General features: G+C 36.4%; 1 protein-coding gene across 5 annotated transcripts in view; it reads left to right on the top strand.

Moving 5' to 3' along the window:
- Window positions 1-13,204, top strand: part of stac (C2 and C2B_Munc13-like domain-containing protein staccato) — a 164,651-nt gene that overhangs the window by 95,021 nt on the left and 56,426 nt on the right. For all 5 annotated transcript variants that reach the window (XM_089099313.1, XM_089099305.1, XM_089099296.1 and 2 more), the window contains exons 8-11: window positions 899-1,105; window positions 2,378-2,587; window positions 5,753-5,979; window positions 8,001-8,138. In XM_089099313.1, coding sequence (XP_088955439.1) covers window positions 899-1,105; window positions 2,378-2,587; window positions 5,753-5,979; window positions 8,001-8,138 — 782 coding nt within the window. The remainder of the gene's footprint in view (window positions 1-898; window positions 1,106-2,377; window positions 2,588-5,752; window positions 5,980-8,000; window positions 8,139-13,204) is intronic.

The raw sequence follows: 13,204 nt of genomic DNA, 5'->3' as shown, positions 1-13,204 counted from the left end.
TGAATCTAATGATTTTTTTATCAATTATAACTTGTGACGAGACTCGTATGGATACGATCCTGAAATAAATGTATAATCTTCGCAGTTGAAGACACATAATCCATCACGACCCAAAAGAGCTCGTCAAGTTTGGAGTCAAGTGAAAGTGTACCAAGATGTTGTTCATCATGAGTATGCTCCAGAAGGACAGACTATAACAAAGAATTACTACTTTGAGGTTCTTCGCCGTTTACGAGACGCTGTACGAAGAAAAAGACCCGAGTTTAAAGAGTCTGGTAGCTAGAAATTGCATCGCGATATTGTACCAGCCCATTCAGCCCATGTTGTCCTGCCATTTTTGGCCAAACATTATATCTCAGTTGTGTCTCAACCCCCTATTCACCAGACCTAGATCCATGTGATTTTTTTATTCCCAAAGATAAAAATGGCGCTTAAGAGTAAACGTTTTCAAGATGTAGATGAAATAAAACAGAATACGACGGAGCAGCTACGAGGAGTTTCTAAAACTGGCTTCCAGGAACGTTGGACAGCATGTATAGACTCAGAAGGAGCACATTTTGAAGGTGATTGAATGTAAATAACTTTTTCTAATAAATAAGTATATTTTTATTAACAGTCTCTTCACTTTTTGATTAGACCTCGTATGTAATATTCTGAAAATAAGTTTCCTGTGGGCTTATCAATTTTATTTTTGGTGTACTTGAGATTAGGTTTTGCGTCTGGATTCCAGTAAAGAACTGTCTTTCTTTTTTTTCTTTTTTTTTCAAAACTTTGTTAATTAAGTGTTTTCCACCCCAAGCATAAACTCTGCTGCTTGTGAGGATTATTTTTAATATTGTATGACCAATTTAAATATATAAAAGGTTTCATAAGAAAAAACTTAGCTTCTTTTTTACAGAGTGTTCCCGCCAGTGGAATCGAAAGGTGGTATTTAATCGAAGGAAAGAATCCAGATGCTAATAAATCAAAGAAAAATAGAGGTGAATTGAGGCTGCACTTGGCATTAACAAGTTCCAATGCAAAAGGATTATACACTCTACCTGCTATGATCAAACACGAACAGTTTCTACGTTATATTTATGACCATGAAATTCGAAAAGATGAGGTAAAGTGTTGAATTTGATTTTTTCAACTGGTGTTAAAACAAAATTATAAATGTTGAATACTTTTCAATGTAAACACAATAAACATAAAATGGTATACTAACTTGAGTTAAGAGACACACCGTTGATAACGTTCAGAAACTAAAAGCATAAAACTAAAAACTAAAGGCTATAAGAAAGCGGAATTCTGAAAAAAATAAGAAAGCGAAATTTTTATGAATTCTACTTATAAAATGAAAATCAGTTTTTGTTATTTCGAGGGTTTAAGTAGACTTAATACTTTGCGCCCGAGGAAACATTTAATGGGAGCTACAGGCGGTATCCTTTCTAAATGTTTTGACAGCTATATATATCATGCTTTTTATTCTTTTTTGTGGAATTTCTTGCTTATTTCATATTCTAAAAAAACAAAGGCGCGAGGGAAAATAAAATATTGTGGTCCTTTTTGTGCACCTAGAAACTATGGAGGGTATTGTTCAAACCTGAATGACGGAAGGCCTTCTCCATCAAGGTGTAGCGGCCCTTTGTTTTGGCCGCTACAGTCCCTAGGTGAATACAAGGGCGCAATTCTTGCATCACAGTCAGTGCTTATATTTTAAGGATTATCACCCCCCCCGAGGTATGAACCCCCCTCCCCCGTTTACATCCTATCTCTGCAGTGTATTCGTCAAAATACCGATCCTCCCGGTCTGACATTGGGCAGGACGTCCAGTGGCTGGACGGTGTTAATGAACGACAATTCTTTTAGCGATAAAAACAACTACGAGGGAAAAAGGCATACTGACACATACAAATAAACTGAGACCTTAATTTTTTCTTTTTTTACGAAGAAAACAATGCATAAATACACCAAGACCTGGTGTTGCACAAATATAAATTGAATTCACTGGAATGTCTATGGACTAACATTAATGTTGCAATTAGTATCATTATAAAATGTATAATGTTAAATTACAATGTTACAATGAAACATAGTTCTTAAAATGATCGTTATCAAACGAAAACCTGTAGTATACCTCATCTGTATTTTTCCATTCATTATATTATTTTTCTAAAAAGAGTATATTATCCGAGGGGATGTCGGTTCTCAGAAATCAAATACACTGGGTGACGTGTGCCAAGCCTTGGGGGGACTGTGTCATGCGCGGCGAAACTCTGAGGCACACGTGGCCCTCCGATATATGCATTAGGTGGCAGCAAATGGGTGATCAGTTGATTTATTTGTCTTCTTGTCAATTTTTATTTGTCACTTTTCTTACTATTCATATTTGTAGGACTGGTTTGGAATGTTGCCAGCAGAAGCTCGACAGATCATTGTCCAGCATGCATGCCATCACGGCCTTACTTCATACGAATCTGACCTAGTTCGATGGAAGTCGTTATTTGATATTAATTTGCATCGTGCTCTTGACCCTTTGCAATTTTTACCCATCTTGGAACGAATTAAAAGGACTATCGAGGAGGAAAAATATTCAGCAGATCAGGTACGAATCTGAACTTCTTACTTTGTGCTATACACCGTTCTTAATCAAACCGTTCGTGGCAACGACCTGTAAATAAGGAACGACCCGGCTCAATAGTAATCGAAACTCTAAAAAACGGAATTTTAATACCAACAGATATATCAAAAGAATTGGCTTATTATGCTGATTCCAAACATATAAGTTTCATTAAGTTTAGTTTTGCCCATCAAAAGTTAAGAGCCTGAGAAAATTCGTCTGATTTTCGAAAAAAGGAGGAAAGATTCTAGGAAAAGTTCTAGGGAGTCCTAGAATTTTTAATGAAAATCACACCGTCAGATTCAGCGTATCAAAGAACCCTATTATAGAGGTTCCAAGCCCCTGTCTGCAAAAACGTGGAATTTTGTAATTTTTGCGAGAAGAAAGATCCCGGATTCGTGTTTTGTTTTTTGTTTTTTCTCAGGGGTGATCATATAGATCCACTGAGCCTAGTACGTTGGGAGCAGGATCATTCTAACGGAAATACAAAGTTCTAGTGTCCTATTTAAGTGACCAAAAAATTGGAGGGCAATGAGGCCCTCTCCCACGCCACTTTTTTCTCAAAATTGTCTGATCAGAATTTTTAGATAGCTATTTTGTTCAGTATAGTTGAAAGGCCCAATAACTATGTCTTTGAAGATAACATGACCCCCCCCCACCGCCCCTGGGGAAAGATCTTTAAGTTATAACGTTTGCACATTGTTTACATATAGAATTTGTTGTTGGAGAGTATGCATACATATTTAGGGTGGGGAGGGGAGAGCGAATTTTCTGCTGGGGGATTTTGAACAGGGAAAAGTTTTCATGGAGAGGGAAGTTTCCAGAAGGTGAACTTTTCAGGGAAAATTTTGCACAGGGGGAATTTGCCAGAATTTCTATACGAAATTTCTTTATATGTCTTGCTTTCTCTTTACCGATTCAATTTTACGTGTGGAGATAATAAGGGGTAATTTTTCGCCAGGATTGAATTTTCCAGAGGATAATTCCGTGCGGAGGGGGATTTTTCCGTGGAAGTGGAACCAGACATCCTGGCATTTTTTTTGTTGAAGCGATCAGAAATTAAATTAAAAAACAAGTTTTTTCAACTGAAAGTAAAGAGAAATGTTAAAACTTAAAACGAACAGAAATTATTAGGTATTTTATGGGGGTTGCTCCCTCCTTAACACCTCGTTCTTTACGCTAAAGTTCGATTTCTCCAATTCTTTCAGAGCGACTGCTGAAACACAAAGTTCGTTTAATTAGAACAATAAGAAGTTTGTCTTAAGTGCTAAGTCACTTTGTTGTAAAGAGTGAGGCTTTAAGGAGGGGGCAACCCTCCTAATATACGTAATAATTTCTGTTCGTTTTAGGTTTTAATGTTGCTCCTTACTTTCAGTTGAAAAAAAAACTTGCTTTTTTAATTTAATACGGACTATGATTGTAATCACAATCGTCATCATATTGCAGTATTAATCATAATTTCCGCAGTATTTAGCACAAAATTTCCACAACATCAAATTAATACAGAGTGACCAATTCATATTTCTAACAGACTAGAAGAGGAAGTCAGGTTGGTCTTTAAGGCAAAAAAAGATGGAAAATCAGGAAAATGAACATTCCATCCTATCTAGCATTACCTATTAAAATCTTAAAGCTGTCTAGGCTTTTTAATTTTACCGATATTATCCGATAATATCAGCCAGTTGTGTTGGGAGTCTGGAGAGTTTACGCACAAAAAACTCTCACGTAACATCTGAATGAAATGCCAGGCGAGGCACAGAACACTTGGTGAAAGGAGAAGAACAGGAGGAAAGGAGGAGGAGGAGCCACAAGAAAGGAGAAGAAGAGAAGCCGGTGGTGCCTCCGCTGCTTGTATACTTTAGTTTCAAAATTTTTGCAATTATTTTATTCCTATTAAACTTGGTAATGCAACTCTGTGAATGGACCTAGTAATTTTTCCTGTAATTTTAAACCCGGACAAAGCTACCAAATATATCCTTCTATTGTTTTTCCTTCCTTTTCTTTCTCTAGAAAAGGAAATATCCACAATAGCAACTGCGACCTTTTTTTTTCATAAACAAAGCTATGGGGGAAGAAGGTGCCCCCCTTCCTGACAAGGTACATCTAGTACATAGATGTAGAAATTATTCAATTTTCTCAACTTATATCTGGGCAAACAATCGAAATATTCTTCTATTACAAATATTTTTGGCAATCCCTTGAATTAGTTTATAGCCCTAATGTTTCCTTAAAGTTAAACATCTTTGTCTAGTACATGATATAGGATAGAGGAGGGGCCAAGGATTCTGTTCTCCTCCAACACTTAACCTGAGGGTCTGCGTGGTCCGGATTCGGAATACAGAGCTATTCCGAACGCGAAGCAAAGCAGACACTTCAGTCTGTCCGTGAAACAATGTTGTAGTGGACAAGGAAGGAAACACTCTGGATGGAAAAGCGGAAAAAAAAATCTTTCATGGTATCTCTAAATGCATGTAGGAAAAAAGGGGAGGGGACATCAGGCCACGCAGAAAATACCGTTCTACTTCAGGGTCTGCATCGTTCCTTGCGGACTCTGTTCTCCTACGACAAATGGCCAAAGGGTCTGTGTGGTCCGGGCTCGGAATACAGAGCTATTTCTAAGGGACTGATCAAGGTCGTACTTCCCTACTACGTGGCTTTTATTACTCTATGTTACTGTGAAACCACTTTTACCCTTACCTCTACAAATATTGCTGAGTAAAAAATGGATTGGCCAATGTTAACGTTAGCTGACGAGCTAACCGAGTTGGCCTCTGGATCAGGCACCTCCGTCGGATTTTTTTTTTTTAAGGCTTAATAACGAACAAATTATATTTTACACTTGAGTAGGACTGAATAAGAGGTTCCCTGAAATTCAGGACAATTAGGATTTGAGGGTGGAAATTGTTATAAGAGGAAACGTTTACCACTAGTAGTTACGTTCATAGAGGAGGTCGTTGGGGTTGAGGCTCTCACCTGTAATATTGAGATTTTAGCGAACTTTGTATGCGTTATTGCCCCTTATTTTTCTTTTAATTCGTCCATTCTTTTTAGTTTTTGTTTTGTTTTTTAGCTTGCCCACTTGCCGCAAGAAATGATTGCCTGCCCAGCTAACAATGTATAACTGTTTTGAAAATTCTTCAATTTTTCTAGGAAGAGTATCTGTGGCACGCGATGGACAAATTTTCAGAATATTGTACTGAGATTACAAGAAAACACAGGAAAATCCATTATGAATTAGCTGGTCCTGACCAACTTCGATGTTTGATCAAATGTCTATCAGTGGTTGTGCAGCTGGATAGAAAAAGAAACAATCCCCCAAAGCTATCTGATATTAAAGAACGGATGCAGGTGGCTGTCCTGAGTGGAACTCTCGAATGGTTGGTGGTCTAGTTCAGCTTTGCCAACGTTGTGGGATAACCTATACCGCTTTTATGTCCAAACTTGTGCCGCAAAAGATATGGCACAATTAATGCATTTAATGTCAGTATCCAAAGACAAAAAAATATCAAATAAGCTGAAAAGTAAACAATCTTTTTGCTTCGTTCACATCTTCATCCTCACTAAGAAATTAATTTGGCGTGCTGTTTTCTCTTGCGGAGATTCTTAAAATTTGCAATTTTTTAGTCCTCTCGTTTTCGTTCGACAAAATCTCTTCTGTTTTGCTTACATCATATGAAGTGACCGGAGGATTTCCGAAAATGCGAAAAGCAAAGCTTAACCAGGCAAACGCAATCAAAATGTACCGAAATGTACCAGAAATTTAAGATTTTTTCATAAAATATCCAAATGGACCACATTGTACTAGGACCCCTAAATGGTACCGAAAAATTTGCAATTGTGCCGATTTGACAACGTTGGTCCATGTCAGAAAAATTTACATCCGCTAAAATTATTATAGTTTATTGAGGCCTGACTGTCAAAACCCTAGATTTTGGAAGATTTTTCTAAAAAAAATATTGATCTTTTCAAAGATCAAAGGTAAAAAAAGATGAGGTTGGTTATTGCCAGGAGAAGCCATCTATACAACTTTGTTTTTAATGTTGTTGGAATGAAGCCATGAAGAAATTTTAAAAACAGTAGAATCATAAGTTCTAATTTGTTGGGATTTTAGGATATTTCTGCGGATTTCCTCTAATGAAAATGTATTTTAGGGGTCAAAGTTGTAAGCAAAATTTTTCTTTTCGTCACATAGTTTGCTTAATCTTCTACGTTGGATGGGACCGTAAAACAGTCTTATTAGTCAGATGGGTTTGTCAAAGGCCAAAGAATCAAACATATTAATGGTCATAGATAAGGAAGAATGTTTCAATCAGAAGAAATTGTCCTGATAACTTGGTTCATTATTTTGTTTGAGTGAAGCTGTGTGATCTGCCTCGAAAGTTTCGTCACATGCTTCTTGTTTTCGTCAAAAATAATGCATAATTTTTCGTCACATACAAAATATATTAAAGAAAATAACAGTGGTTTCTACAATGGGATCAATTCACGAAAATATAGCGGGGGGGGGGGGAATATATTTTCCAAACTTAAGCATGAAGGGAAGCAGATTTTTCGTTTTTTCAGCTTTTACAATGGCAATACTCGGAAAAGACAATTTTCAATGAAAACACCCAAAAACTACATGTTCAACATCTGGGGGAAGTGGCAAGCGAGGCAGCAAAAGATCGATACATCGATACATCGATAAATCTAGAATTATTCTTCACTAATAGACCAATGAAATGTCGAGAAAAGCTCTGCAAAGCTTTTCAAAAAAGCGATGTCTTTCTTGAAACAACTCTAGTGTTCACTTCAAAAATGGAACTGAATAGAATCAGGGTCTGTTATGTTCTCTAAGTGAAAGATGAAATAATACAAACTTTAATCAGCGGAAAAGACGTAAGGGTATTCTGTCAATTTTCTTTAGCTTTTGATTTAAAATTGTTACCACGATCACCTTGATATAGAATCCCAATTCAGAGCAAAAAATTTTTCTTTCACATTCTGAAAACATTTGTGCCAATTATTAGTAGGTTTGTGTTGCCACAAGGGCTGCAACCAAATCGTTTGATTGCCGAATACCACAGTCTATGAAAACATTTAGTGAACAATTCGCAATAAGATAGACAATAAAGTTACTAGAAAACCTACGCGGTCAAGTCAGTTTTGATTTGATCCTTATTAATATATGACTCGCATAACTTTAAGTTTTTCGACTGGGGAACATAAAAGAACTATGGTCAGTTTTCCGATTTACCGTTTCTTATTTCATCTTGTTTTCCACCTTCTCCCATTTCCGATATTCCACCTTAACTTACGACCCTGCTTTACAAATAAAAACTCTTACACCTTAAAGCTTCAGTAAATGCATTGTATGGTGCTAATTTAAAATTTTATTTCCAACTTCGGTCTTTTTAAGGATGCAATACGTAATTGACACAACGCGGAAAGAAGGAAGTGATGTTAGTACTCGTCTTGAGCATGCAGTTTCTCTCGCAAACAAAGCGTTAGCCGATCTAAGAAGGGCGTTAGATCACTACAACGTCATTTTTTGTGAGTAAGTAATCCCTATACTACTTGTGGATGATTATGGACAGATTAGCAGAATCGCCATTCACTTGATGACATGTCAATTATCTTTGTATTTATCCTTTTTTTATGCAAAATATTTCTGTATACTTCAATGAGCCACCTCCTGAGGTTTCAAGTTAGAGTGGCCTTTTAGAATATGACAAGATATTTGCTTCGTAATTTTGTGTTTTCTACGTTTTAGAGTTTTTCTTTTAGTTCTTGAGGTTTTTTATCCTAATTTTTTTTCTTGGAACATTCCTTGTACCACAGCAAAGTGTGCCACAGGGTCACAAGATTCCTTCTGCCATCTTGTGCCACCAGACATTAATTTCTGCTGAAGGTGGATCAAAATAAAAGTAAACAGAACTTCTAAGACAGTTGATCGATTTTTCGTGGTCTAGAACCACAAACAGGAGGTTCTGAGCCTCCAACCTCGACAAACCACAGCTAAGTAGCGTTTTTGCCATTTTATGTCTTATAACATCAATTACTACCCAAAGAGGGTCAATATACCTCAGTGTGTCAATATGACTCTTTACGTTCTAAAATCATAAATGAGTGATTTTGAGCCTCTGTCTTGAAAAACCGATCTAGCGAATGTTTTTGCAAATTAAAGTCTAACAAAAGTAAAATCTAGAGCATATCCGTTGGTAACTTATATATCTGTAGCTGTTAGTGGACTATCTTTTCAGATAATTACAGATCATAATCCTGAAAGAGCGTACTAAAAAGGATAAAGAGAGAAAAAGGTACCAGAGCAACTTAAGTTTCTACTGTAAAAAACAAACAGCTCAATAGTATCTCCACATACAAGATGATATAGCTCACGTACCTTTTGAACAGTTGCTTCTCTTGGGTATGATGTTGATTTATTTTAGTGACTCCGTTGCCTCATTTTTAGGGATGTCCCTATTTTCCTTGAAATGTTGTCATAAATATATTTTGTCATAAATATACTATAAATATATTATATATATATATATATATATATATATATATATATATATATATATATATATATATATATATATATTATTTTTTTATATTATTTTTTATATCACCAACAGAACAAATTACAAAACACACAGAAACATAATACATAGCGAAAAAATACCTCAATTTTTTTTATATTTTCATATTTTTTATATTAGGCTTTGTCATAAATGAAATGTTGGTTTTTACGATATTCTTCTATTATAAATTAGAAAAAAAAATGATTGGCTTTTGCTGATACAGGCAATTTCGGATTTAGCATCCAGTTACACTTTGATCTTGGTATCAAATACGATCCATCAATTGGTATCTATGGCATTGACTGCTATGTTGTCCTTGGACGTCCAGGTTTCTGAGTAGCCACCGGCAAGTTTGGTTGCCAACAAAAACTCAGGAAAGAGGATACAATGAAGTTGTTCCGACATAAATGTGATGGCATCATTCTTCCTGACAAGAAGTAAATCATCGTGTTTTTCTTTTTGTAAGAGATAGCGTCAAAATACAAAAAAAATTATCCATGGTAGCGAGCTACTGGTAAACCTTGTCGCTCTTCTTATGCAGATGAAACATAAACTGTGAGGCAAAATTTTTTATCGTTTTAAATTCCAACTTCTTTCTTTATTTCCATCAGAAAAATTCTGTTTTTTAAAGTTATTTTAGGCAAGGCCGTACCTGGAATTTTCATTATGAGGGATTAGAGGACCAAAAATTTGTATAACTTTCAAAAAGGGATGCGCTCTAGATAAAAATCGTGCCACCACATTTGACTCGTCTAAGAACCCAAGAACGAAAATTTCAGCCCCGTATCTGGCAAAGTAAAGAATATTTTCAGGTCCTGAGAAGGTGTCAACGACGCTTGTTTTTCATGCTTTCATATTTCTATTCCTTTCTGTATTTCTCCCGAGGATCTTATGGATGTGAGGATGCAGTTTCTGGCAATTATTATTATTATGTGTATCACGAAAAGAGCCTTTGGCTTTTTCTTAGTTGGAATCTAGTACAACGGAGTCAGAGAGTCAAAGTGAGTCAGGCAATGGAATCAGTCAAATATGACATCATACCCCAGAAAAGCAACTTTTCAAGAAATACTCGTATTACATCATCTTGTATATGAAGATACAGTTTTGTCAGAAATTAATTTTATTTTAATATACCATGTTTGTTAATGACTTTATTTATGGTGGTAATCTACCATATATGGCGTCATTTAAAAATTGTACCTGACGACATTTCAAACAATCAGGTAACAAAATCAAATAATAATAATTTCATATCCTGTGTCTCAAAAGTAGGTACATGTGTTATATCATTTTGTGTATGAAGATGCAGTTTTTATTTAAATTTCTATAAATTTGGCTTTGTCGATCTCAATTACATAATCTCCATGTCAATTGTAATAACGACAATGTTGATGTAAATTATAGTGTGATGTACTGGTCAAATTATCTAAGGATTAGAGGTTCCAAGAAAAGTGGAAAGGGAGACGGTCCCACCAGTATATGCTAGGGACTAATAGTTCTTCTCAAATCTTAAATAACTACTTAGGCTGGCTTACGACCTGACAGCGACAGCTCCATGAGATTTCTACTCTCTGATAATGACTAATGCTCTCACGAGGATATGCAGAAGCTCTGGGAAATATCTGGGTCTCTGCTTGACCCTAAATTCTGGTCTCGTTCCCTAGTCACCTTTTTGTTCAGTTTGTCTAAGATGTATCTTCTTTTTTAAGTAATTATAACATTTTTCCTTTACAACTTTTTCCTTCTCCGAGAAACTAACTATTTTGATTTTTTTTTGTGCTTTCCCTTTTACATAGGTACTATCCCTTTTGCAACTTACAGTTAATTTACGTACTTCTCAAGCGTCTGTGTGAACTGTTTCATCCCCAAACCCCCCTCACTCATATTCCTCCCAAAAATCCACTTCCTTTCGACTCTTTTCTTCTCCGTGCGTCCAAGAAGTTACCGGCCGGGTCTGGACTTCATTCGTTATTTGCCGAAACAAACCCAACCCCTCCCCTCTCAGACACCCCCCACCGTACTTCCCTCCCTCAGCATCATCTTACCCCCCGACCCCCCATTTAAAGAACACTCCCAACTTGACTTATTCCCAGATCACCAGGAAACCTTTCTCCCTTCTCTTGCACTTTATCCCCCCTGGCTACCCTACCAGTATGACTCTGGTTTAAGAGTAAGCAGGCAGAACAATCCTCTTTTAACACCTCCATGCAGAGTTTCTAAAACTTCAAATAGTTACCGCTGTTTAGAGTATCCGCTAGTACCTGCTCAATTAAGTGCATTTGTATTTGAAAAAGACGGATTTGAACCCCCTGTATCTTGACCTTATTATCCGAGTTTGACCCCTCTCAGGAATTCCAATAGAACCTATGATCACACCTGTGATATAAAAAAAGTATAGCATAAAAACAATGCCTTCACAATCCGTTTCCGATTCCCTCCACTTTTGTTGAGCAGCGCTGTAAGCCTTAACTTTGAAAAACTCAATGAATTAGACACCCTTTCTAAAATATATAGATTAGATGTAATCGCTATTACTGAAGTTCAAGCTCCAAAATTTGCACGTGTTAAAGATTAACAGTTTTTCTCAATTTATTAAACTCAGACCAGAAAACCACCTTCTGGGTAAGAAAGGTGGCGGAATTCTGTTCTTTATCCTTAATGATTGATATAACAGTGAAATCCCAATTCAGTGTCTTAATCCCTTTGATGAAGATATGTGGGTGTGTGTTCGACCTAAAGTCTTGCCGCGTCCTTTTAATTTAATTGTCTTTTGTTGTTTTTATTACTCCCCTAATCAGAGATCCGCTGACAAAATAAATTTTATCGAAAAATTACATGCAAGTGCTGACTTCTTACAATCAAAATACTCAAATACAGGAATTTTCCTGATGGGTGACGCAAACGATATAAGACTTGATTCTACATGTAACGCTTTTAATTTAAAACAGGTCGTCAATATCCCTATTACAAAAGGCAATACCACTCTTGATTTAATTTGCACTAATCTTTCGAAGTTTTACAAACCCGCCAACACTCTGCCCCCTCCAGGGGGTAGTTACCACTTTATCCTTTTTCTATCACCGCTGGCTAAAGTTAAACAGTCGTTTTCTATAACTGAACCGCTTATAGACCTCTCACTGACTCCGGACTTTTCAATTTTGGCTCCTGGATTACTACTGAAAATTGGTCCACTGTGTATCAAACAAATGACGTTGACTACATGGCTTTGTCTCTCCCAAAATCTATTGAGGAGTAATTATGAATTCCACTTCCCTGAGAAAAAATTTAAAACGTGTTCTACAGATAAGCCTTATGTTACTGAGTCTTTTAAAATACTTATAAGAAAAAAAATCAATTCTTTCAAAGCAGGTCATATTATACTGAGTCTAATAGTCTAAGGAAGTTCTTAAAGAAAAATTAAAAGCAGCTTATCATTGTTATAATAATACAGTCAAAGATCTATGTTCTAACAAGCCCAAGCAATGATACAGAAAAATTAAAGAAATATGCGTCCTTCCGAAGTTGATTTTCATATCCCTGAGCCCCCTAATAAGACTGCCAACGATCTGAACTTGTACCTTGCTTCCATCGTGCAAAGTTTCCCCCCTTTCACTGGCTCAAGTCCAACTATTCCTCCCAAAACTTTCTTCCCCTTTATCTCTCCCTCTGATGTTATAAATAAAATCCTAAAGCTTAGAAAATCAAGTATTTGTCCCTTGGACATCCCAGTTGACTTGATTAAAGCCTTTTCGGACAAAATTGCTGACCCCATATCAAATTTTTTCAGCCACATCACAAAATTTGGTAAATTCCAAAGTTGCTGGAAACAAGATTTTACAACACCTGTCCCTAAAAAATGTACCAGTCTGACTTTCGCCACCATTCGCCCCATTACACTCACTTCTGTTTTTTCCAAACTTTATGAAGGTTTCCTCTGTGACTGGCTTAAGGATAAAATTTGTCCGCGTATTGACACCCGGCAGTTTGGTAACTTAAAGAAAACTTCCACCACCCATTACCTTGTGCACTTAATGCATAC

Source organism: Artemia sp. Qi Xiang Cuo, chromosome 2, assembly GCF_049724085.1.
Source record: "Artemia sp. Qi Xiang Cuo chromosome 2, ASM4972408v1, whole genome shotgun sequence".
NCBI lineage: Eukaryota > Metazoa > Arthropoda > Branchiopoda > Anostraca > Artemiidae > Artemia > Artemia sp. Qi Xiang Cuo.
This window is presented reverse-complemented; position numbering and strand designations above follow the sequence as displayed.